General features: G+C 44.0%; 1 protein-coding gene across 1 annotated transcript; it reads left to right on the top strand.

Moving 5' to 3' along the window:
- Window positions 1-620: 620 nt before the first annotated feature.
- LOC105047973 (transmembrane 9 superfamily member 7) lies at window positions 621-25,024 on the top strand. Its single transcript, XM_010927137.4, has 7 exons — window positions 621-824; window positions 9,842-10,006; window positions 10,203-10,312; window positions 10,504-10,597; window positions 10,695-10,807; window positions 23,389-23,536; window positions 23,609-25,024. The coding sequence occupies exons 1-7, from the start codon at window positions 708-710 to the stop codon at window positions 24,764-24,766; spliced, it is 1,905 nt and encodes a 634-aa protein (XP_010925439.1). The 5' UTR covers window positions 621-707; the 3' UTR covers window positions 24,767-25,024.
- Window positions 25,025-26,072: the final 1,048 nt, after the last annotated feature.

Below are 26,072 nucleotides of genomic sequence, written 5' to 3'. Positions count from 1 at the left end.
TATATATTTTTTAAAAAATTAATAAATATTATATAAAATTATATAGGATTATATGTATATTCGAATATATGAATATAGATTAGATAGTTATTTATTCATATCTATATCTATTTTTTATAAATATTAATATTAATATTAATATTAATTAAATTTTAAAATTTTTATTTATATCTAAATTGATCGAAAAAAAAAAAAAAATTCATGCTACTTTCATCTCTAATCCAGCGTCTTTTCGGAGGGCACGCAGCAAGGAGGGTTGCCGTATCCTAGCATACCAACCCGGTCTTCGTCACAATCACTGCTGGCTAGCTGAACCAAATAGACCGAAAACCGAACCCTCTAATGACCGCTAAAACTACCAGCACTAACTCGTGGACCAGAATAACCTCGAATGAATAGAATTACCGCAACCCGTATCGCGCCATCGTCCCTCCGAACGCGGGACCCATAAAACAATGAAGCAATCCTAGATGAGACTTAACAAAAGACAGCAAATGAGGACGTCGGATCTACAAGGAGGCCCCGATACGGGTCAAACAATGAAGTCAAATGGCAACCAAAAAAATAGTCGTTAAATTGAATTATACTACTCTCTTTATTTAACTTAATCTAGTAATCCCGTTGTTTCCTTCTTATCGCTCTTGCTTTCTTCTTGGTCGCCTGTATCCGTCGTCTCTGCGGGTCTCCCTCCCCGCCCGGCGCTCAAGATGGAGAACCTGGGCGACATCGCCACGTTCCTTCTCTTTCTCCTCTCGTGCCTTCTCGTCTCGCCGCCAACCCACGCCTTCTACCTCCCCGGTGTCGCTCCTCGCGATTTCCAGAAGGTAATTCATTATTATTATTATTACTACTTACTATTTTTGATCGAAATCGTTACGGATCTAACTAGGGTTCGCGGTCTAGTCGTACTTTTCTCCGGTTCCTGATGTGTGTTGTTTTTCCTTTTTTTTTCTCGCTGGATCTGGAATTGAAAGGCTTAGATTTATGGTTCGCTTCTTGTTTGAAGAATTCGAACGCGTGGATCATTTTATGAGCTTGGAGATCGCTGAATCTTGGTTATTTTTTCTCGAAATAAGGTCCTGAAACAAGATCTTTGGGTTTGAGATTTCTTTTAAAAGAGACAGAAACTGAGTTTGGTCAGATGATGGTTCTTGATGTTCTCTGTCGATTTCTAGTTCTCTGTAGGTTGAGTTGTGAATTTTAAGGATTTTTAATTCACGGGTGTTACCGGCATATCATTTAACCACGGTATGATTCCCTGCTCTTGGAGTCTTATTCGACGTTACCAGGATATAGATAGGTAGTTGTAGCTTATGTCGCATGCAATCATTGCTATAAAAGGAATGATGTCGTTTTCTGATTTAATCAAAATTATCGGTTGCCTTTGTGTAGCTTGAGCTCTGTTTTTTCCTGTTACACTCTGAAGTATTCTATTGGGCTGTCCCAGTGGAGGCATTTTATTACTCAAATAATTGTTATGTTCTTACCCTCTCTCAGTCTTTTGGTGTGCAAATTTCTCGAATGCCTTTGGCGTGATCTTTTAAGGTCTTTTTGTTGATTGAAACGTGACCTCGACATGGAATAAGAGTTTATGAATTTCCCCCTTGCCAACAGTATGATTTGATGAAATTGAATTGTTTCTGTAAGATAAATTATTATTTATGGATCAGGATCTCCATTAAGAATGCAAATTTGCATAAGATGGCCTAGGCAAGGATGGATGTTTTGCAATGAATGTCTTAGAATGAGGAATAAAAGTTCCAGCATGATAACATTATAGGGTTGCTAGGAGTGAAATGAGGGGAGTCGGTATGAGATGGTAAAAGTTTTGATTATGGTTTATGGTACCTTCTGTAGTGGTGTTCGATACAATGACTATTTGTAACTCTAATTTGGGGCATAAATATTTTCATGAACAAATTAAATTTATATGTAGACATTGTAACATGAAATTGAATAACTAACTATATAGAAAACTGAAATTATGGTTCGGAACATGGCATACCTGATGACTTTTGATTGATGCTATCTACTGTGCATGTTTAAATTACATTCTAAATAAATTTCAACCGTTTTGTACGAAATCAGTCGTTTTCATCTGGAATAGGTCAAAAGAGGTCCTAGTTTGGTTCCTACAAATTATTCCTTCCCATGTCTTTTCAGAAAAATAGAAATGCTAAACATCTTCAAAGAAGCATTTTTCTTTGAAATAAAACTTTCTAAGCATACATGTTTAAGTTTGTTGTTTGTGTTTACATCAGCAGTTCATGGTTTCTATGCACCTTTGGGCAAAGTTTATTTGTTGCATTTACTATTTTTCAGAAAAGGGTAGAGTATTTTTAATTGTGCTATCAGTAATTGTTTTCTGTCCTTGCTTGATGTTGGGTTTGATGGTCGGTGGTTATTCTGCATGGGATGGTCATAGATTCAAGATACATGATTAGTAGAGCTGATTACAAGGTATTATGTATCACAAAAACCTAGTGGCTGGACTACAAAATAATTTGGTTTCACATTTTTGTTTTATGAAAGAAATGAATTGTGGAAGTACTAAAGGACTTTTGGTTCACGAGAAGAAGAGGGAGGAAATTTGTCAATGGAAAAATGAAAAAATATCTCATGTTTGATTGGAGATTTCAAAGAAGAGGGATGGGAAAGTAGCTTTCCCATGGGATTAAGCTTCCTGCATTTCATGAGAAAGAAAAACTCATTTGGGACATGGGAAAGCCGCTTCCCATGGGTTGGAAATTATGGTAATTTTTTTAAACAAACACCTCAAAGCCATCATGATCTTCTTAATAGCTATTTTTAATAGTTAATTTTAAACTATTAAAAATATACTATTAAGAATTACCACAATATAAAAAGGTTGTGATAATTTTAATATAAAAATATATTAATAGCTATTAAAAATTATCACCATATAAAGAAGTTGTCTAACTATTAAAATTTGTTAGAACTCTTAAAAATCAACCCAATAAATATTTTTAAAATCTATTTTTAAATGTTTAAAATATTTTAAAATATTTTTATATTTAAAAATAGCTACTAAAAATTTATTATGAATTGTGATAATTTTAATAGTTAGACAAGTATCCAAATATATTATGAATTGTGATAATTTAAAAGTTAAAAATATTTAAAAATAGCTTTAAAAATATATTATGTTCTTTTTGGTGTTGAGCCTTCAAAACCTTCAGACCTTGATGTTCCAAGTATTTGATTTAATAAATTATGCATGTGATTTTTTTTCCTTCTGGTCCATTTGTCAAAGGCATAGCAGGTATTCTACACAACTTTCATAGGAAAATAAATACTCAATCAAACATAAGTCATTATGACATGGTTCGCCGTATCGGACCGAACCATTCGATACGGGGCGTACCGAGCCGGACCGGTCCCTTACCGATTCGGTTCGGGCCTTTTTTTCGGAAAAAGACCCCGAACCGCACGAACCGGGCGGTTCGGTGCGGTTCGGGTCCATACCGCCCGAAACTGGGCGGTACGGCTCGATTCTGGACCGGTTCGGGGTGAACCAAATCGTACCGTCCATGAAAAAGGGGGGGAAGGTGGCTCAGTTTGATGAGGATCTTGTGTTATTTTCTTGGTATCTGAAATAAAATGAAACCTCAAGTACATCTCTCTCTCTCTATCAGATCTGTTATACCATCTGTCTTGTAGTATCCGATATGATGTATTATATCATATTGATATGTTATTTCATATTATACCAATATTTGGTATGTTGTTTTGTACCAAATTGAAATATATATCGGTATTATAATAGAATGGTGTCAGTATAAGATCCGGTACCGAGATTGTAAAGCTTGTACCATGTATTAGTTCATCGGAATCCAACTCGTAAGATGAATTTGATTTGGTTTTTCATCACCAAACAGATGGAAATGCCTAGGGAAGCATTCTGAGAACTTGAGAGGAACCTGAAAGAAAATTTTGAACCTTTGATAGCTAGTAATAGAGGTTCCCCGCCCCAACAATTACTAAGCATTTACCATTACCCTTCTCCCTATTTGGTACCATGACTCCTTGCTCATTTAACCCTGTGCATTCGTACCTTTTTAAGTATTCATTTCCACAACAATTAATCGCAGTTGTAACAGATAGTTTAGAGGCCTCAACAAGATTTTAAAATAAAAATCTCAGTATTATAATCACACAACACTCAGTATTTATGATTAAAAAAGAAGCATGGGCGATATCTAATATTCCAATTAGTAACTCAAAATGGCATCATAAAATTGAATAATATCTGGTTATATCAATATCATAAATCTTGTGATGCTAGTTGTAGTATATATGTCTCAGAGTTAATGAAGAAATTCTTATGGTGGAATCATAAAATTGAATAACTTCTGGTTGCATAATGTTGTGATGCTGGAAGCTTAAACTGTTATATGCGATATCATATTGGATCACAATTGGAGCAAGGCTTTTCATAAATAAGTCAAATAGAAGAGAGTTCAGGTGTTTTACCACCCTAATTTTAATCAAGTTAAATGGTTGAGGGCTTTATGATGTGTTCTGAATCTTCCAAACTCATTTTCTTCTGCATGAAACTGATTCGATTGCAACATATGGCTATTAAGAGTCTTTGTACCGCAATCTAACTCCAAATTGAATCCAAATATGTCAATAATATGTAATATAATGCCATATTGAAGTTGTATTTATCAATTATTAACTTCAAAAATCCAAAAAAAAAAAAAATGAAAATCGAAAAAAATATTGTGTACCGGTACCGGACCGGTACGTCCAGGTGTATCGTGTGTCGGTACGGTATGGTACCGATACCGTACCGTACCGGTTCGGGACCGGCACGCCATCCGGTACCGGTACAGCGAACCTTGCATTATGTAAAGTGTGTTTTCTATTACACTTTTCCATGGTCAAGCAAATATGCAAATACTACATTCCTAAGGATCATATATCGAGGCATCAGCTTCCCACGAAAATCATTCTAGTGACTTAAAATTTTTCCAGCAAACCAAACGAGTCCAAAGTATCAAATATAACCTGTGCAAGTGGGTAAGGGAAACTTGGTTGTGATGAAGTGACTCAAGCCTAAAACCTAGACTATGTTCTCCGGTCAGGTCCAGCTTCGATATCACAAAGATCAATCTTGTTCTAGGACCCAATAAAAGATAATTCTAAATATTCAATTTGGACCGTGTAATTAAGATTTAAGATACAACCTGAATATGATATAGATTGGACCTAGTCTATTTCTAGCATGACCTGAATTTGACCTGTCCGTATGTAAACCAAGGGTTGGTATTTCATTGTCAAAATGTTAATGTTGATAATGGTTCTGTTTGAGTACTTGCAAAGTCAACCTTTGCCTGACTTAACTCCACTAGCACGCCTCAAACTAGCAAGGTAGGAATATAGATTGGCACCCGTCTAACCATGTTTTTTTTCAAGTTTTATGATGTTGGTGGCAACGAAAGTCTTATGATGAATTGCTCCGCAAGTCTCTATCTTGTTATATTATTCATATTTTTGTCAGATCTTCACAAAATATGATTATTGTGAAACTTTTGAGCTCATTGCTTGTATAAAGGTCATCAAGCTTGTTTTGTTATCTATCTACAAGGTAATGAATGCAGGCCAACAATATCAACAACCTCCAATCACCTAAAAATATATTTATTTATTTATTTGCAAAACATAAATAGATGTTGATTATGCATGATCATCTTTATGCCATCTGGTTGTCAGCTCTGATGAAATGATTTTTCATATATGTGCTCTGCTATTCAAATGGGATCAGGATCAACATTGACAGAATCTGCTTGTGTAGCATGCATGCTTATGCTAATATCATCCTGATGGTCATTACTTTATTACTCCATTCTTCCTGTTTTTCATGGATTTAAATGTGTTTTTATATAAGGGATGGTCTGGTGAAAGTTAAGCATGTGCTTAACAAATCCCTTTTTTTTTTTTCACACTATGGAAGTTGGCAAGTAGAAATCTGCAGCTAAAATTATTGCATTATTTTGTGAAACATTTTGATAGAAGCTCCCAGTTGCATGCCATTATGCTGAAATGGATCTTGCGGTTTCAATGACTAGGTAGGCCTGACCAGCTCTAAAATTTTGGGTCTGGGACATATATTAGATCTGAGTGCTGGACTAAGAATTTGAAGTCTGGATGATTTCAAGTCACACTCATTTTTAGGAATTTAAGAAATTCTAGCCAGGCTCAGCTACTTGCAAAGCCTGACTAAACAAATAACCCAAATCTGGACTTTGTTTGGGTTCATCTGTTTCGGCTTGTTCCTAGCCAGTCCTGGTGGTTCTGTTCAAGCTGGCTCACTCAGGAAACAAACTGGGCCTGATGTTGCCCATTGGCATCCTTAATAGAACAGAGAAGGAAAGAAACAAACAGAAACAAAAATAATATTGTATCATCGTGGCCTGTTAACCATTGTGATGGAAGGAGATAGTGCAATCCTTCCCCAGCTGTACCGAAGAGCCACAATTGTCTGAGCTTCTAGATCTAAAGGATTTTCCATAAGCAGCAAACTCTTCACTTTGCAGTATTCTTAATTATGTTAACTATGATAACACTTAATTTTTATTGATAAGGTTGTGTTATATATGTAAGCTTAACTATATCATTCTTTACTGTGTTTTTTTTTACTACATTTTTTTTTTGAGAATGCATGCAAGTCTACAGTTTTGTTTGAGTTTCTTTTCTGGTTTGTCAATTATTGTCCATACATTTGCTTCCTTTCTGCAAAAATCTGTCCAATATATCACTTGCTAGTTAACCGTGGAGGTCTTAAATGGAGGAATTGGCATGGACACAACTCTCTTATCAAGAGAGACTCCGCTTAATGCTCTAATCGTTATCTGGCAGACTTGCCAGAAGACGAATATCAAATAACATTATAGTGATGAGTGGCCCCTGATACTCAAACTGTAATCCTCGGATACAAGTCTGAATCAACTTATCTGATTTCCTTGCATTGCATGACAACTGTCCTGAACCCACCGTTCGCCGAACCGTCCCGAACTTGATGGTTTCGAGCGTTTTGAGCCATAGCGATGGCAAACTGAGATAGTTCGGACAGGTAAATCGAGACACCCGACAAGAGAGAGGGAAAGAGAGGAAGGAAGAGAGAAAGAGAGGAGGGGAGAGGAAGATGGGACGATGTCGTCAGAGGTCGGCGGTGGCCCACCGAGGCCATCAAAGGGCTGTAGAGGCCTTCGTAGCTTAGTATCGTTCGATAGGATGTTTAAATCAAATAGAAAGAGAGAGAGGAGAAGTAGGGATGGCAATGGGTAGGGTTTGGATCGGGTAGTATACTACCCATCCCCAAATCCGAACTTAATACCCTATACCCAAACCCTACCCGATACCCAATCGGGTAAGAAAAGAGATACCCATCCCCATACCCAACGGGTTCGGGGATACCCGTGGGTAACCCATTTTCCCATACCCAATCCATACCCGCCCCATACCCAACCCATACCCATCCATTCTATACCAAAAAAAAAAGTAAAATAATTTTATGCATATTATCAATCAAAAATAGAATTATCAATTATATATACATACATACATACATACGCACATACACACTTCTAACACACACACATACATACATGCATACATATATGCATGCATACATATACATACATACATATATATAATTATATATATATAGAGAGAGAGAGAAAGAGAGAGAGATCATATATATGTGTGTGTATATGTGTGTGTGTGTGTGTGTGTGTGTATATATATATATATATATATTCGGATATGGGTTCGGATATTACCCATATCTATAGGTTCGGGTCGGGTTCGGGTAGAAAATAGCACTACTCATACCCTACCCATACCCGTACTATAGTTTTCGGGTTTTACCAAAACCCGAACCCAAACCCAAACCCAGTCAAACCCTATTTTTCGGGTTTGACCGGATTCGGGTAGGGTGTATACCCATCGGGTCGGATTAATTTTGCCATCCCTAAGGAGAAGCAACGGTATCATAGGGATATGCAGCTAGCGGAAAGGCTGTCGGAGGGTGCCAGGCGGCCGTCATGGCCATCGAACGACGTAATCAATGCCTGTGGTGCTGTAAGCATGAAACATGGGCACGCCTTTGTTTCATGAATTTTTTTTTTTTTAAATGTGGTTTACGTTGAAGCCAGCAACTGATTTTTTTTTTTTTTTTTAAATCTAGTGAAACAAGGACACACACCGCATGCATTGATTATGCCGTCCGGCGGCCAGCTAGTGGCCCTCCGACGGTTTCTTCAGTAGCTTCCCCTCTCTTCTTTTCTTTCTTTCCTCCCTCTCTCTCTTTCTCTCTTTTCCTCCCCCTCGATTCCCTTCTCCCCTATGTCAGTTCGTACCAATCCGGTCTTGTACGGACCCATACCAGCTCGTACCGTCGGCCGGCCGGCATGGGTATCAGTTCCGGCTTCCTCGCTTGAACCTCTCAAGAAAAGTGGCAAAGAACTCATCCATCTCTTGTTTGCACCTCCTCAGATCATCCAGAGTAACCTCTTTCCTAACAAGATCAAACCTCTTGTAGAACAACCTACACAACTATGTCCAGGAATTGAGTGACTCGGGTTCTAATCTACTAAACCATGTGAAAGCAACCTTGGTGAGGGAACTCTAAATTGTCTTATAAGAAGCTTGGGATTTTGGTGAGTTGTTCAGCCATGCAACACTGCAGAATTGAGGATCATGATCCTTGCCAAGGCTTTCATAGCATCAGCCCTAACGGATTCAGTGAAGCATACTTAATAGAAAAATGCCAGGAGTTTTTTATTCTTCTTCAACCATTCTTCAATAGGTTCAGAGGTATCAACCCTATGATATTTGCATGGGGCTCCTCATTGAATCTTTTTTTTTTTTAAGTTTTGCGACTAAGCACTGCTTATCATGTTCGCCACCACCTTTCCCCTGTGCCTTGGAAATGGAATAGCATCCACATTGCCTCGAAGCTTAAGATCTCCTGACCTTATCTTCTTGACAAAAATATCCCCAAGCACATAACAGTCCATCGCGCTATCGGATCTCTTCTTGTGATAGATACAGAATTGCAAATACTTCTCATCTTCAGCAGTCAGAACAATTATCTGCAAAGAACTACAGTAGTGCAGTTTATCAATGTCTACGCAGTGGACTTGATTTTACCAAAGATGATAAAAACTTGAACTCACAACAATTTATGTGTTGGAGAAACCACCCACAAGGGCGTAATCTGTATGTCCGCAACTAATTTCCCACTTTCAGCATGTTCGACATGCAAATATTTGCGAAACTCAATGGGCTGCAGGATGGATTGATCAGGCGTTCAGATTCTTTTGATTATTTTTTAACATTTTCAGTATTTGGTGTATCATGTACTTGTGGATGAGTGTCTTCTGGTTGCCAAAAAGAAAGAAAGAAAAAAGATAAGCCTAAATCTTTTCTCCTTGTCCTGGAGTAGTTTGCTTAGATACATGTGCATTGTTGTTAAAGATAACCTGGAAGATAAACCAAGGTAGATTATTTATTCTGGGTTTTCAACAGATACAATATTAATTGATATTCATGCAACTTTTCTTGAAATATTATGTTTGATGTATTGTGAACACTACTCAGAATGTGTATGATTCTTTGAAGCTATGTTATTGCTTCTCCATGTTTCACTGCCCAACGAGTTTCTGTATTTGACTTTCTTTCTTATTGAACTTAGTATCTGTATCATTTTGTAGCTGTCCTATATAGTATCTGTTGAATATTTATTTGTTACGATTGGTTATCTAAATACAATCATTTTGCGGTTCCATGTTTTTACTCTCCTTTCATACAGGATGATGAACTTCAGGTGAAAGTAAATAAACTTTCGTCTACAAAGACACAACTTCCATATGATTATTACTTCTTGGATTATTGTAAGCCTTCCAAGATTATGAACAATGCTGAAAATTTGGGGGAGGTCCTTCGTGGTGACCGCATTGAGAATTCTGTCTATGTGGTGAGTATTCACTAATATTTTAGTCTAATAAACAAGTGAAGTGCATCTGTAAATATGTTGTTGGGATATTATCAATTTAGTAAAGATCACGTACATTTTAAAGAGAAAATATAAAATGTTAAAAGTAACACTTATTATATCTTATTTTTGTAACCATGTTAACCTTTTTTTTGTGTATGTATGACTCACAACTCAGTTTAAAATGAGAAGGGATGAGACTTGCAAAGTAGCTTGCCGCACAAAACTTGGTCAAGAAGCTGCAAAAAACTTCAAGGAGAAGATTGATGATGAATACCGAGTGAACATGTAAGTTGTCAATCTATGCTGGCTCTTCCCATATATGATCATTAAAAGTCACATTTTGTTTTATATACGTTATGGCTGCATACTCAATTTGCATATGGCTACCTTGCTGGTTTTATAACAAATTTAGAACTTGGCTTAAATTCAATTCCTGATGTTATATCAACTTGGCCCTCATTATTTGCTTTTTATAGGATCTTGGATAATCTTCCTGTTGCAGTTCCTAGACAAAGAAGGGATGGAAGTCAAGCACCAAGTTATGAACATGGTTTTCGTGTTGGTTATAAGGTAAGCTAATACACTGCGGTAAGAAACAACTGTTGTTTCCTCAATGATGTATTATTTGTTATTTTATGATAGTTAATGTGCTATATATTTTGGCCAGCTCAAAGATGATCGTTATTACATAAATAACCACCTGACTTTCAAAGTCATGTACCATAAAGATCCTGAAAGTGAGGATGCTCGTATTGTAGGTTTTGAAGTAATTCCAAGCAGGTGAGGATGCATTCATGCAGCTTAATAAATTTATAATTATATATTATTCTAATTTGTGGTTTTGTTTTTTATCATGCGAGATCATATATTGCCATTTTTATAAATTTAGTCTACCATAAAAGAGTAGAGTAGAAAGGAGCAGCTGGAATGGTTAAAGATGCTGGATTTTCACTTTTAACTGGTCTATAATAAACAATTAATGCAAATTAGTGTAGAATTATGCTGTAATAAAGTTAGAATTATTAATTGGATGTTAAGAGTATCGAACCAATAGGGTTGGAAATGGGCCAGGTCAGGACAGGCCACATCCCTATTCGAGCCGAACCTGAACCTTTTTCTCAAGCTTCAAGCCCGGCTTTGGCCCAAAAATTTTAGAAAAAACAAGACCCAAGCCTGACCCGAGCTCAAGCCAGTGCCCAACCTGAAACCTAATTGGGCCCGCCCGAATTAGATGTTTGGGCCAACCCGATTAGGATTAAATCATTAATGCATACTAACTGCTCAAGCCCCCCCCCCCCCACGGTCATCTTACTAGGGATATTGATGATCCACAACATAATTTATTAAATACCTCGGAAGTTGATGAGGACTGCTCGTTCAGGAAGGGCATTTACAACTAATTGAAAGAAATGAACTGCCTCCATAAATTGACACGTCACATTGCCTAAACTAAAGAACATAATAAACATAATACAACTTTATTTAGCTTTCCTAGTGACTGCAAGACAGGTGGAAGAGGGATTGACAAACGAAGCCATCTCTCAGATTCATCCTGTTACAATATCACAATATTAGTTGCAACAAAAATCTATTAAATACAAACTTGCAAGGCAGAAATAAATGGAAAAAGAACAGAAAGTAAAAGAATAGGAGAGAATGGCCAGCATCATCCCCAAATCCCTCCAAACTCTCCAATCCATCACTCCCACCCTAAATTCCTCCCTACTTACCACCAGAAGAAGAAAACCCCTCTCCCTCACCCCTCATGCATTTGCTGATGATTCCAAGCTCAAGCAAGTCTCTTCCTCGACCACTTAGCCGAATCTTCAACATCCGCCACTACCAACCCCACCTTCAGAAACCAACTAGAGTGGGTCCAACTCAAGTACCAGAGTGGCATTGGGAACAAGGCAGACCAGTAGCAGGCCAGGAAGTTCAGTAGCAGCAAGGAGGTGATGTCACCACCGGTGCCACTTGAGGTTCTGGTGGGGAGGGGGCTGTCGATGGAGGTGGGGTTCAACCCTCACACTGAGTGACTTAATGGGAGGTGTTGGGTATAAAATACCCTTCAGCCGAAGTTTGTACCAAGAGTGACCCTTCCGGGACTCTGCCGACGTCCAACCTTGGGCGACATCTTTCCGAACATCTCCGACGGCCGAGCTTCCGTAATATTCCCAAGTTCCCCCGACGGACGAACTCCTGCCGCATCTCCCGGGCTTCCTCAGCGATAAGCTTCTTTGATTGTCCATCAGGCTGCTCTAAGTGCTCTCTGGATTCTACCATCGGCCGATCTCCTACAAGGGTCAATCGTTCTCCGGACCCCTTTCGGATCTTTTCCGACAGGATTCGATCGACTCCAATCCGAATTTCTTCCAGAACTACGTCAGTTCGTCAATGGTCGAATTTTTCCAACAGCAGATCTCCACGACGGACGGGCTCCATCCAAGTTTCTACAACGGTCGACCGCCTTCTGGGTTTCATCCGGGCTCTTACGGGAGCCGGACTCCTTCCTCGAACTCCTACTACAGGCAGACTTCGTCCGAGCTCCTACGGAAGTCGGACTTCAGCCCTGAGCTCCCATTGCAGATAGACCTCATCCGAATTCTTACAAGGGCCGGACTCCGAGCCCCCACCACAAGCGATCTACACCGAGCTTCTGCTACAAGCGATCTACACCGAGCTTCCACCACAAGCGATCTACATCGAGCTTCTGCTACAAGCGATCTACTCCGAGCTACTACTGCAAGCGGTCTACTTCAAATTTCTACTACGAGCGGTCCGCGTCGAATTTCTACTGTAAGCCTCCACCCGAGCTTCCCTTGTGAACGAATTCCTTCTGGACTTCTATTGCAGGCAGGCTTCGGCCGAGCTTCCTCAACAAATGATCCCCATCCGGACTTCTGCGGGAACCAGGCTCTGACCGAACTTCTGTAGCGGGCAGATTCCAGACGAACTCCTACAACGTACGGGCCCCAGTAGTTGAACCCCTCTAGCAGAAAGCCCTTGACCGAGCTTCTACAGCGGATGACCTTCGCCTGCAGTACTAGCACCCTAGGCACCCAACAGTAGAAAGCTCGCCAGCAACATCCGAGCTCCTCTCAGGCGGAGAGCTACCCCTCTCCACCAAACACCCCAACCGAGCTTCGGCCGACAGCCCTGGACTCCCTGGCAGGCCACAGTAATGGCTGCGACTCTGCTCCACTTTCTATAACAGATCCCGCGCGGCTCCATCATGCTCTGGCAAGTCATGACAACGAACATCACTCCACTCTCCACAGCAGGCTCCACGTGGCAGGCCACGGCGATGGCCACGACTCCTCTCCACTATTCTCCGTAACAAACTCCTCATGGCCCCAAACGGTCCACTACCGAGCGGTTACAGACGTCGCTGTCAATCTGTTACGCCTTCCGCCTATAAAAAGGAACCCCCAGATATGTTATTCTGGAAGCTCTAATCTCTATCTAAAAACTCTGCTAAAATTTTCGTTCGAGCACTCTATTCTTGTTGAGGCAGAGAACTGACTTGAGCGTCGGAGGGTCTTGCCGGAGCACCCCCCAACTCCGGTTTAGACTTTTTTTGCAGGTCCCGATGGCGACCGCGACTCCCTCGACTCCAGCTTCTCCGACGCCGGCGGATTTTTGCACCAACAGGATTGGCGCTAGAAGAAGAGCTGTGTCTTCGCAGTACCCTTGTTCTTAAAGGAGCGCTCAACGGGACCACCTCCGGTCATCTTCTCCGACATCTCCTCCTCCGGTTGCCCGCTTGATCTCCACCTGATGCCTCCCCGAAGGGCATCCATCAGGCGGTCAACGGCTTCCGCTACCAGATCTCAGCGAGCTCTGCAAGCCCCGGCTTCATCTCCGATTTTTCCGGCTCCTCCGACGACGGCAGTCGATATGGAGCAGTTTGACCTGCTGGTTCAACAGGTTAGAGGCCTCACCGAAGTAGTGCAGGCCATGCAGCAGCCGCAGGCATCGGTGCAGTTGGAAAGAGCGTCGTCGGAGTTCCAGAATCCGACAATCGGGCGGGCCACATGGGCCAGCCGCCCTGTCTTTCCCAGAAAAGAAAAACAGAAGGCGGAGAGTCCTCCGTCCGATCATGATTCAACCCCCGAAGAGTCCCTGCCTCCGCTCCACCAGAAAATCCTCGAGGCCCGCAATCGAGAGGATCTCCTGGATCAGAGATTCCCGGAGATGAACCGACGGATCGAAGAGCTCCGCCGTGCTCCCACTGCTTACGGTGAGGACATCTGCACTGACCCTCCTTTCTCTCAAATGATCATGCAGGAACCAATCTCGCCGAACTTCAAGCTCCCCCAATTCGAGAGCTACGACGGGATCTCGGATCCGGTCGATCACCTGGAGGCCTTCCGGACCATGATGCTGCTCCATGGCGCGCCAGACGCCATCTTGTGTCGAGCTTTCTCGTCTACCTTGAAGGGAGCAGTCAGAAATTGGTACTCGGCACTGAAGCCGGGTACAATCTTCTCCTTTGACCAGATGAGTCACCAGTTCGTGGCTCATTTCGTCAGCAGCCGACGTCTCCGGCGAGGTTCGGAGTCCCTCATCAACATCAAGCAAAAGGAGGGAGAATCCATCCGAGCTTACGTCAACCGCTTCAACGCCACCGCCCTGGAGGTCCGGAACCTGGACCAATCGGTTGCAATGGCCGTCTTAAAGAGCGGCCTTCAAAAGAATGACCTCCTCTTCTCCCTGGAAAAGAAGTATCCCAGAGATTTTGCCGATCTGCTGGCTCGGGCCGAAGGATATGCCCGAGCGGAGGAAGCCTTCAAGCTGAAGGACGAGGAAGCCGCGAAGGAGCGGCAGGCGGGCGACTCCAGCAAGCCTGCAGTTGAAAGAGGGCCGAGTGAAGCTCGGCCACGTTCTCGGACTCCTCCCGGGCACAAGCGCACCTATAATCCTCCCCGAGCACGCAGCCAGAGAAGCCCGGACCGCAGGGTTCGGCGGGGCTCTCCCCCAGGAAGATTTCGCAGCTATGCCCCCCTCAACGCATCGAAAACCCAGGTGCTGATGGAGGTCAGGAAGCAGCTCCCAAGGTCAGAAAGGATGCGCACACACCTCGGGAAGCGCAATCCTAACAAGTTCTGCCTCTACCATCGTGACCACGGCCACGACACAGAAGAATGCATTCAACTCCGAGATGAGATCGAGGAGCTCATCAGACGAGGTCGGTTCGACAGGTTCATTCGACGCCGGCCTGAAGGTAGAGAGGATCGGTCGAGGGCCCTGCCACAACCTGAGCCGCCGAGGAGGGAAGAGCAACCCGGAGATCGGCCTCCAATTGGGATCATCAACTCCATCTCTGGAGGACCTCGACGGGGAGCAGACCTTCTACGACCATGGGATTTGAAAAACCTGTAAATGTATTACTAACGACTTTGCTTTAAATCAAGATTCCTTTCAGATTTGCATATCTTTTCCTTTTGGCATGGACCCGTAACGACAAGGGATAACCCCTTCAGATAACAAAAACTAAGTCATGTTAGGGACAGGAGGAGAACCTCACCCTAACATGAGCAAAGTTGAAAGTCCGATTATTTTAAGATCGGACGGGGGAAGAGGCCCATATAACGGTCCTTATGTGCCCCCACAGTCCTGTTAGGGACAGGAGGAGAACCTCACCCTAATATGAGTAAAGTTGAAAGTCCGGTTATTTTAAGACCGAATGGGGGGAGAGGCCCATATAACGGCCCTTATGTGCCCCCACAGCCCTGTTAGGGACAGGAGGAGAACCTCGCCCTAACATGAGCAAAGTCGAAGGCCCGATTCTCCTTAGACCGGATGGGAGGAGAGGCCCTGCGATGCCCATATGTGCCCCCACAGCCCTGTTAGGGACAGGAGGAGAACCTCGCCCTAATATGAGCAAAGTCGAAGGTCCGGTTCTCCTTAGACCGGATGGGGGGAGAGGTCCTGCAACGCCCATATGTGCCCCCACAGCCCTGTTAGGGACAGGAGGAGAACTTCGCCCTAACATGAGCAAAGTCGAAGGCCCGGTTCTCCTTAAATCGGATGGGGGGAGAGGTCCTGCAACGCTCATATGTGCCCCCACAGCCCTGTTAGGGACAGGAGGAGAACCTCGTCCTGACATGAGCAAAGTCGAAGGCCCGGTTACTTTTAGACTGGATGGGGGGAGAGGCCCTGCAACGCCCATATGTGCCCTCACAGTCCTGTTAGGAACAGGAGGAGAACATCGTCCTAACCTGAGCTGAAATCGACTACATCAGGAATAAAAGGAGAACCTCGTCCTAACCTAAGCTGAAATCGACTACATCAGGGATAGGAGGAGAACCTCGTCCTGACGCCAACTAAGATCCGATCATTCAAGATCTGATAAGAAAAAAGAAAATCTTCTCGATGGCCCCTCCGCGCTCCCGCGACCTCGCTAAGAGCAGAGGGAAAACCCTCACTCGAGAAAAGAAAAAGAAAAAAGGGGGGAAGTTAAAAAGGAAAGCGACGAACTACACCAGCGACAAATGAAAAATAAATTACATCAAAGATACAGGGGACCCCGCCTCAGCGAGGACGGGGATTCTTATGAAAAATCCCCATTCTCCAAGAGAGCTCTCAACACGGGCCTGGGATAAGACGGCTTCCTCAAGGCGACGAGAAGTTAGGACCTCCGAGCTCGAACTCCGAAAGGAAGTGTCAAACTCGAGTGGCCCCGGACAAATCTGCGGCCATAAACAAAAGGAACAGGTTAATGCGACGACGATTGGGTACCTTCGAATGACATCGATATCGAGCAAGACAAAAATCGAAAGAAGTTCGGCAAACGACAACTCAACACATGAGTAGAAAAGGTAATGAAAAATTTTCTTTTCATTTCATTAACTAAGTATGCATTACAAAGCCCTTAAGGCCGAAAAAGAAAGATGACAAGAAAAGCAAGCCAATGTGGCGACGACCAGGAACCTTCAGACAACATCGACATCGAACGAGAAAAAAAAATAAATAAATAAAAAAAGTCCGACGGACGATAATTCAACACAACGCGTGGACAAGGTAACAAAAAATCTCCTTTTCATTTCATTAACAAGGTATACGTTACAGAGCCCAGAAAGCCTAAAAAAAAAAAGAAAAAGAAAAACGACAAGAACAGAAAAAGAGGACACATAGAAGGACGGAAGGCAAAAAAAGTCCTAAGGGGGTCCGGCTTCTTCCGACTTCGAACTTTCGGCTTCGACCCTTATCAGGGAGTGCCTTAAGCTTTCGACTTCTTCTTCCAATTCTTTCTCCCTCATTAGCATCTCCATATATCTCCAATGAAACCGTTGGCTTTCGTTCTCCGCCTCTCGGAGCCTTTTTCTCAGGACCTCGGATTCCGCCTCCGCGTCTTTGACCGCCTGCTGCTCGTATACCAGCTGGATCTTCAATTGCTGCAGCTCGGCCTTCCCCTCCCCAAGGGCGACGGATAGCTCTTCTATGGTTCCTCTCAGGGATTGGAGTTTGTCGGGGTCCCGAACAGGGACGAACTGGGCTCTTTCAGATAACTGCCTTTGAAGGCGGACAATCTCATCGGTCGCCGTCCTGAGCTTCCTTCTGTAGTCGTCCACCTGCTTGCACCAGCTGGCCCGGTATGCATTGTAGTTCGCCTCGGCGTCTTGGAGCTGTTGCTGAAGGTCGGAGAACTTCTTCGACCATTCTCGGTCGTGGTCGGTCTGAGTCGAAAGCCAGGACGAGCTTCCTTCCAGCTGGCCGATCTTCTCCCGTGCAGCCGACAACTCCGCTCCAAAAGAGCTGATCTTGGAAGCCTGAGCCCAAGATCGGTCGCTGACGCGCTTCTTATGTTCCTCGAGCTCCTTCTCGAAGTTCGCCTTCCTCCGGCTGTAATCCATGATTCCTTTCACGTGGAGGTTCCGGAAGTAGGTGGCCTCCACAGTGGCCTCTGAGTGGCTCTCCCTCAGTCTGCGAAGCTCGTCCTCTATCTCCCTCGACTTTTCTGTTAAATGACGGACTTTCTTCCTCAGATGTCGGATCGTGGACCTCAGCGGAACTCCCTGTGGCAAGAGAAGCGCTTCGGCAGGGCACTACCATCGGAAGACAAAAGCGTCAAGGCGCGGCTCATTGCAGAAAGGAAAAAAGAAAAGAGAAGAGAAGTTCCCCATAAGGAGGGGCCCAATTTTATTGATTGAATGTCTCTTAAAGACAAAAGGGAAAAGAAAAATCGCAGTAAAAGAAAAATACAAAGTCAAAGGTCTCAGACCTCCGAAGCAGGAGTTGGGGAGTCCGGTGTTCTTGGAAGGGGGGCTGCGGTGGCAGCGGCAGTAGGAGAAGGCCCGGCTTCATCTTCAGACGCCTCATCTAAGAAGCTGAAGTCGAGCTCGAAAAATTTCTTGACCATCTTCTCTTGGCAGAGCTCGAATCCTTTGATGAATGCATCTTGGCCGAACTTGACGTTCAGATCCCTCATTTCAGCGGAGGCCTTGAACTCTTCCACCACTTGGGCCCTAGCCTCCGAGATCAGAATCGGAATCTGCTCCGTCAAATTTGCGACCTTGGCCTCCGCCTTCCTCACCATCTCCTCCGAGGCTTGCTTTTCTTTCTTGAGCGCCTCTTGGAGGTTGGCTACCTCGGCAACCTTTTCCTTGAGGCAGGCAGCCTCGGCCCGGCGATCTTCCTCTGCCTGGATAGCGTCCCTCTTCGTCTTGTTCATCGCCTCGATGTTGGCGAGGAGCTAGTGTCCGATCTGCAAGGGCGGCCAGGAAGTCAGAATGAAAGCTGAGACGTTAATTGAATGAAGGAGCGAGGGGAAGGAAGAAAGTGAATCCGCTTACCTCGAGAAAGGATCCTAGAGAGTCCCAAATTCGCTGTTCGAGATCGGCACGAACGATCCTCTGGACGACTTCGGACAGGACGCACCCGTCGACCAGTCGCTTTATCAGGTCTCTGTCATTAAAAGGATTCTCCACCGGCTCTTCCTCGGAGCCGTGGGATTCTTCGATGGCAGCTCGGCGGCTGCTGACCCTGCGGGCCACCATCTTCTTTCTCCTCCCCCTCTCAACCCCTGGCACCTCCTCGGAGCGGGCCCCCGAAGCGGGAACCTCGGCGGGAGAACTCCTCAAAGAGGCTCGGAGAACTGGGGGCTCGACATCTGAAGGAACATCGACAGTGAGGGCCGCCTAGGCAGGCGTGGTCGAGCTCGTTTCCTCTGTTCTGGCCTTCTTTGCCGACCTGGAGGCCGCAGCGCCTTTTCTTTTTTGAACCTTGAAGCCTCTGGCAAGCATCCATGCTGCTTCGGCATCCATTCCTAAAAAAAAAAAAAAAAGAGAAAAAAAAGATCAGCAACGGAGTGAAAGAAGGAAGAGGTGACGCACAGTTAAAAAAAAAAAAAGGAGGAAGAGAAGAAGAAGAGAAGAAGAAAAGAAGAAAGGAAAGATGGAATACTCGCAGGATCCAGAGTACTCAAGCCGATGTTGAACAGAAATTGCTCCTTCAGAAGGTTGGGAAGGGAAGGAGTTGGATAACTAAGAAGTTTCTGGGCGGCTTGAAGGTCGTCCTCCCCTAGGCTGGAGGCCCGACGGACGGAGTCCCTCAGGGAGCCCCAAGGGGACAATCCCAGCTTTAAGGTCGGACATTGGACGTAGAGGTACTTTCCCTTCCAGTTATGGATAGAAGAGGGAGCACCTTTCAGCAATCCCTTCTTACCGAACTGGAGGGAGAAGTATCACCAGTCCTTTGCCGAGGGGTGGCGCTTGAAGGTGTAAAAATACCTAAACAAAGAAAGGGATGGCTGAACTTCGACTATGTGGCAAAGGGAGAGAAACCCTATCAAAAATCTAAAGAAGTTCGGCACGACTGAAGCTAAAGAAATGTCTAGAAAACGAAAAAAGACGATGACGAAAGACGGGAGCGGGAGCCGGAGCCCAGTACGGAAGGCCTCCTGGTACAGACAGAAACGGCCAGGTGGGGGGTGCTAGCCCGGTCGGCGGGATCAGGAAGCTCTAGATTGTACTCCAGAGGAACTTCATACTGAACCTTTATCAGTAGAAGTTCGTCCGGAGTCAGAGAACAGGGAATGGCGTCCGGCGCAAAAATCGGACGAGGCCCAGCCCCAGATATGGGTTCATCTACAGTATGAGGGTCCTGGAAGACTGAGGCAGACGAACTCTTGGAACTGCTAGAGACGAAGGTGTCAGAAGATATTTCAGGCAAAAATCCTAAAAATCTCAGAGAATCGGGAGAAATAAGAGACGAAAGGTCTGTGGGGAACCAGGCAGGTGGAATGCGGCAGAAGAAAAATGAAGAAGGAACACCTAAATGACGAGACAAGGAACGAAAGTTCTGGAACTAACCTAAGCTGCTCCGAAGAATGCAGAGATGCAGGGACAAGAATGACTCGAAGAACACCTAGGGCCAAAACGGACGTCGAGGAAGGTCAGAGCTCTCAGAAAGAAGACGGACACCAACAGGACTTTCAAGCAGAATAAAACTCCCGGAGGAAGAAGGGTGGGTTTAAATAGACCCTGGGATCCGGCGCTATAATGATCACGGATCTCCCAGGCCGACCCATTTTCGCCACGTGTCCCACTCGCCACAGCAGACGGTTAAAAGCGGCTAACAGCTGGCAAGGCCATTATTGTGTCGTATCTAGAGCAACGCTCCAGTGGGAGTTTCGAAAAGTCTCTTCGGATCGCCCCGATTTGAAAAGACTCCGGCATGCGCGCATTAAATGTCAGGATATCTGAGGGTGGTCGCGCGCAGAATTCAAGGGGGCAACTTCGGCTGTAAAAATTTCTCTATACTTTCTTCATTCAAAATTCGAACTCGGAAGTAGGGGGACTGGTGTTGGATATAAAATACCCCCCAGTCGAAGTTCGTTCCAGGATTGACCCTCCCGAGACTCTGCCGACGTCCGACTTTGGGCGACATCTTTCCGAACATCTCCGACGGTCGAGCTTCCACAATATTCCCAAGTTCCTCCGACGGACGAACTCCTGCCGCATCTCCCGGGCTTCCCCAGCGATAAGCTTCTTCGGTTGTGCATTAGGCTGCTCTAAGTGCTCTCTGGATTCTACCATCGGCCGATCTCCTACAAGGGTCAACCGTTCTCCGGACCCCTTCCGGATCTTTTCTGACAGGATTCGATTGACTCCAATCCGAATTTCTTCCAGAACTACGTCAGTTCGTCAGTGGCCGAACTTTCCCAACAGCAGATCTCCACGACGGACGGGCTCCATCCAAGTTTCTACGGCGGTCGACCGCCTTCTGGGTTTCATCCGGGCTCCTACGGGAGCCGGACTCCTTTCCCGAACTCCTACTGCAGGCAGACTTCGTCCGAGCTCCTACGTGAGTCGGACTTCAACCTTGAGCTCCCATTGCAGATAGACCTCATCCGAATTCTTACAAGGGTCGGACTCCGAACCCCCACCACAAGCAATCTACACCGAACTTCCACCACAAGCAATCTACACCGAGCTTCCACCACAAGCAATCTACACCGAGCTTCTGCTACAAGCGATCTACTTCGAGCTACTATTGCAAGCGGTCTACTTCAAATTTCTACTATGAGCGATCCGCGCCGGATTTCTACTGTAAGCCTCCACCCGAGCTTCCCTTGTGAACGAATTCCTTCTGGACTTCTATTGCAGGCAGGCTTCGGCCGAGCTTCCTCAACAAATGATCCCCATCCGGACTTCTGCGGGAACCAGGCTCTGACCGAACTTCTGTAGCGGGCAGATTCCGGACGAACTCCTACAACGTACGGGCCCCAGTAGCTGAACCCCTCTAGCAGAAAGCCCCTGACCGAGCTTCTACAGCGAATGACCTTCGCCTGCAGTACTAACGCCCTAGGCACCCAACGGTAGAAAGCTCGCCAGCAACATCCGAGCTCCTCTCAGGCGGAGAGCTACCCCTCTCCACCAAACACCCCAACCGAGCTTCGGCCGACAGGCCTGGACTCCTTGGCAGGCCACAGTAATGGCCGCGACTCTGCTCCACTTCCTATAACGGATCCCGCGCAGCTCCATCATGCTCTGGCAAGTCACGACAACGAACATCACTCCACTCTCCACAGTAGGCTCCACGTGGCATGCCACGGCGATGGCCACAACTCCTCTCCACTATTCTCCATAACAAACTCCTCATGGCCCCGAACGGCCCACTACCGGGCGGTTACAGACGTCGCTGTCAATCTGTTACGCCCTCCGCCTATAAAAAGGGACCCCCAGATATGTTATTCTGGAAGCTCTAATCTCTATCTAAAAACTCTGCTAAAATTTTCGTTCGAGCACTCTATTCTTGTTGAGGTAGAGAACTGACTTGAGCGTCGGAGGGTCTTGCCGGAGCACCCCCAACTCCGGTTTAGACTTTCTTTGCAGGTCCCGGCGGCGACCGCGACTCCCTCGACTCCAACTTCTCCGACGCCGGCGGATTTTTGCACCAACAGGAGGCAAGGACATAATGATTAACAAATTGTACCCCATACATGAAGGTTTCCACATGTCTTTTTACTCCCTCTTCTCCCTTCTTTCTCTCTATCTTTGCTGCCAGGGAGAACTCTGCCATTAGGGATTGAGGAATACATAACTATGATAATTTTGCTGGCAAGGACATGATGCTATCATTGAAGAAGAGGAAAATCCAAGAGAAGAGAGGTCTATCAACCCTCTTCATTTTGGGGTTGATTTGGGAAAGAAGATGATTAGGGATAGTGACTTTGAATGAGTGGGTGGTCGATCTGCAGTTTGGAGGATGATGTTTTCTCTTCTTGGTTTGGTTGATGAGAGAGAGAGAGAGAGCTTGGCAACAATGGCAAAGGTATTCTCTTTGATGTGGATTGGGACTTGGGAAGGAGGAAGATTGGGGAATAGAAATGGTTTTGGATTTGAGAATCAAGTGCTTAAACCTTATATATGGAAATTTGTGAGGTTAGGAGGTCAAACTGTGGTTAATCTGCAGTCAGACCTCGAAATTGGGACATGGTCCCTGTAGTGGTTTAGGACAAGGTCACTGGTTTTAAAACTTCGCTTCTAACTGCCTTCAGATATGTAGCCTGCAAAAAATTCAGGTTATTCAATGTATTGATAATCTTGAATTAGAAAACTTATCTAATGATAAAAAGTAGGCTACATATATAAAAAATTTTCAACATATTGATTTATTTAACAAGATATATGGTTCCAAATTAACTTTTTATCAAGAAAAAGTAATCATTAACCATTTTATGATTTAGTTATGTGTTGTGTTGAATTATATTCTTGGCATTAGTGATTGCATGGGTGATGTATCTTAATAAACACAACCAAAAAGCCCTCCATTTGTGTATCTTGATTCACATTGTAATTGTTCCATTATCTTGACTTTTATCTGTTTTTAATCCTCATTTTGCCTTTTGGATGCAGTATAAAACATGAATACAAGGAGTGGGATGATAATAATCCTAAATTATCAACATGCAGTCCAAGCATTAAAATAACTCCAGGTAGTCATAGTCCCCAGGAAGTCGCTGCAGATACATACGTTGTATTCACATATGAAGTTACCTTCCAGGTTTGTACTCACTTTCCTAAACTCATTCTACCCTTCTGACTGTGATTCTTACCTTCGCTTTAACTCTTGCAGACCAGCCAAATTAAGTGGGCATCTCGTTGGGACACTTACCTTCTAATGAATGATGATCAAATACATTGGTTTTCGATTATCAATTCTTTAATGATAGTTCTCTTTCTGTCGGGCATGGTGGCCATGATCATGTTGAGAACCCTTTACAGAGATATAGCTAACTATAACCAGTTGGAGACTCAGGATGAAGCTCAGGAAGAATCTGGATGGAAATTAGTCCATGGTGATGTCTTTAGGCCACCCATTAACTCCAGGCTGCTTTGTGTCTATGTGGGAACAGGCGTACAGTTCTTTGGGATGACCTTGGTTACTATGATATTTGCATTGCTAGGCTTCCTTTCCCCTTCCAACCGAGGGGGTCTAATGACTGCTATGGTTCTTTTGTGGGTTTTTATGGGTCTATTTGCCGGATACTCCTCAGCTCGCCTTTATAAAATGTTTAAAGGTACAGAGTGGAAGAAGATTACACTGAAAACTGCATTCATGTTCCCAGGTATTGTCTTTGCCGTCTTCTTTGTTCTGAATGCTTTAATCTGGGGGGAGAAGTCATCTGGCGCAGTTCCTTTTGGGACCATGTTTGCTTTGGTGTTCCTCTGGTTTGGTATATCAGTGCCATTGGTTTTTGTTGGTAGCTACCTAGGTTTCAAGAAGCCAGCCATTGAGGGTCCGGTAAAGACCAACAAGATTCCTAGACAAATTCCTGAGCAAGCGTGGTACATGCAACCGGCATTTTCTATTCTGATCGGAGGCATTCTTCCATTTGGTGCCGTCTTCATTGAGCTCTTCTTCATCCTGACTTCCATATGGCTGAACCAGTTCTACTACATTTTTGGCTTCCTCTTCATAGTCTTCATCATTCTCATCATAACATGTGCTGAGATAACTATCGTACTTTGCTACTTCCAGCTGTGCAGTGAGGACTACCATTGGTGGTGGAGGGCATATTGGACTGCAGGTTCTTCAGCACTCTACCTTTTTGCATATGCTGTCTTCTATTTCTTCACCAAGTTGGAGATAACCAAGGTGGTTTCAGGTATCCTTTACTTTGGGTATATGTTGATTGTGTCTTATGCTTTCTTCGTGTTAACGGGGACAATCGGCTTCTACGCCTGTTTCTGGTTTGTCCGCAAGATATATTCATCTGTGAAAATAGACTGATGGTATGATGCCAGAGTAGAGCTTCCGTCTGGTCCAGTAAGCATTCGGAAACACACGTGCATCTGAGAGATGTTTCGAGGGGAAAGTAAAGAGAGCATCATCTCATGTTTGCAGATTAAAATGCCCTTCTAGTGGACACAAGGTAGCATGTTATTATATCTATTTGATTTAGAGTTGGACTCTTTTCTGGACTATTACTTGTATGGATTTATACACGTTTGCAAGCATAGAAAGATGTGTATAAAAAACTTTAGAAAATGTGGGTACCTTTGGCCATGCATGTCAAATAAGCATCTCTCAAATTCCCCCCAACCCAACCCAAAATAAAAAGCGTTATATACATTTCAGGGGCATTTTGAAGTTGTATGAGTCTCAACAAAGATCGATTCAAACTTGGCTCTTCCAGGTTATTACGCGTGATGTTTTCGTGTCCATGTAACTTTAACGGTTAGCCTTGGGTGTTCCCAAAGAGCAACCAACAAAAGGCAGGCAAGAAATTAGGACATAAGCTTGTCATGGATGTGCACTGGGTGCCTGGCATTTCCTTGAAGAACATTTCTTTTCTTTCTTTCTTTCTGTTTTTTTTTTTTTTTTTTGATAAAAACAAAACATTTCTTGTTGAAGGTTGAGACCATCCCATAACGTTGGCATACAAGAGCTCGTGAAATATATGGGGAGGTACCTCAATATATATATTTTTTCTATTTAACCATCATAGCTAATTGCCTAATCTGCAGTTTGTTACCTTTCTTTATAACGCGTAGCTGTGAATCCTGAAAGTTGGTTGGACATGACTCTCAAAATTTTAAACGTGGTTGGAGCACAATATTCATGTATGAAATTCCTTTTAGTGGGAAAAAGGTCCAGGGTGGAGGAGCTTTCCAGAACGTCTCCATACTCCTAAGATCATGTCTGACTCATGAGTCGCTAGCCATCCCTTGGTTATGCTATGCGGAATCAACGCTTACTGGACGCAAAGTAACACTTTTTCAACACAGATTTAAGTTCATATATTTATACGTGCGTACCGGTGGATGCTAAAGTAATAGCATCACACATTTACATCAGCCCTTGCTTGTCCTTCATGAACAATAGAATGATGCATTATCCATTATGTCCTATCATGATGGCTAATAATGTCTATTTGTTTAGCCATTATCTAATTTCCAAGATGATCTGCAAGAACAGTCTTATTATTTTATCATTGTAATAAATAATAACTTGGGAGCGAGGTCGTAGGAGTATCTGTACTGTTGGAACCTTTGTTATTGTTGATGGAAAAATGATAAAAATTTTGAAGATTTTG

Source organism: Elaeis guineensis, chromosome 7 (assembly GCF_000442705.2).
Source record: "Elaeis guineensis isolate ETL-2024a chromosome 7, EG11, whole genome shotgun sequence".
NCBI classification, from domain to species: domain Eukaryota; kingdom Viridiplantae; phylum Streptophyta; class Magnoliopsida; order Arecales; family Arecaceae; genus Elaeis; species Elaeis guineensis.
This window is presented reverse-complemented; position numbering and strand designations above follow the sequence as displayed.

Coding starts and splice junctions, on each gene's coding strand:
- LOC105047973 (XM_010927137.4), top strand. CDS start 708: ATGGAGAACCTGGGCGACATCGCCACGTTCCTTCTCTTTCTCCTCTCG. Junction 10,598..10,694: donor GTTTTCGTGTTGGTTATAAG/GTAAGCTAATAC, acceptor TATTTTGGCCAG/CTCAAAGATGATCGTTATTA. Junction 10,808..23,388: donor TTTGAAGTAATTCCAAGCAG/GTGAGGATGCAT, acceptor TTTTGGATGCAG/TATAAAACATGAATACAAGG.